General features: G+C 45.3%; 1 protein-coding gene across 1 annotated transcript in view; it reads right to left on the reverse strand.

Annotated features, from left to right (window-relative positions):
• Nucleotides 1–1016, reverse strand: part of SMARCA2 (SWI/SNF related BAF chromatin remodeling complex subunit ATPase 2) — a 218597-nt gene that overhangs the window by 115080 nt on the left and 102501 nt on the right. Inside the window, 1 exon segment of the mRNA XM_006152442.3 lies at nucleotides 83–190. Coding sequence (XP_006152504.1) covers nucleotides 83–190 — 108 coding nt within the window.

Consider the following 1016-nt stretch of genomic DNA (forward strand, 5'->3'; position numbering starts at 1 on the left):
ATGCTTCCTGGGAATACCCAAAGTCACTGCCATGAGAAGACATATCGCAGCACCTGGAGTTGAATTATCTTCCACAATGTACCTTTTTATCTTTCTCAGAACCATCTGTGAGGAGGATCCCTTTGGCTTGCATATGACGGTACAGAATCTTCTGCAGGGCTGACATGTCACACTTGATCACGTACTCCACCTGGGGAAGAGAGAACCCAGGCAGGTAAGCGCAGGAGGGATAAGATGCCCATTCTAAGAACAAGACACGCTGCTGATGCCACTCCTGAGGCAGGACGGTATCTCGGTGTTCCCTACTTGAATCCGTAGAGTTGGGGATGGAAGAAAGGGTGGAGGAGACCTTAGTCAGCCTCGTTAAAGGCACCAGTATGACGGTGGTCGTATTTTCCAAAATGTCTCGACTTGGTTCCCTCTCTGAGAAAGAATCACTCCTAAATGTTCAAAAGCAAAATGTTCAGTTGAGGGTATTTTTAGAATTTCCTCTGCTTCCCAACTATACCCGTTTCTGTTTGAACCAAACAGTTTTAGGACAAATACAGACTGGTCAATAGCCTATGAGTTTCTTAGTAAAACAGCTTTTCAGTAGTCACATAAGGGGCCACACAGTGATTTAAGGCAGCAGGATCCCGCATGGCTCACAGCACAGTTCAAGTCCTGGACCTAACAGCTTGAAAAGCATGTCAGGTGCAAATATATGCACATCCAAAATTTTGAGAGAAGTGAGAATAAGTAGAACCATTGACTCACAGGGAGTCCTTTCTCATTTTCTGTCTCTCTCTGGTAAGCACATAAGCAAATTTTCTAAAAAAGGTCACATAGGGCTTCTGCTCCCAATACCAGTCCTAAAGTGAGATTTATGACAGCCCAAAGTTGACTGCCATTAACCTTTGCTCTTGAGACATGACAAGATACAATCTGGTGGTGGGGAATCATGGAGGAGAGGAATTAACCCACGAATGGAAACAACTTCACCACCACTTAAAGGAGGCCAGGCCTCCTGTGCTTCC

This window comes from Tupaia chinensis, unplaced genomic scaffold, assembly GCF_000334495.1.
Source record: "Tupaia chinensis unplaced genomic scaffold, TupChi_1.0 Scaffold000354_1, whole genome shotgun sequence".
Lineage (NCBI taxonomy): Eukaryota > Metazoa > Chordata > Mammalia > Scandentia > Tupaiidae > Tupaia > Tupaia belangeri.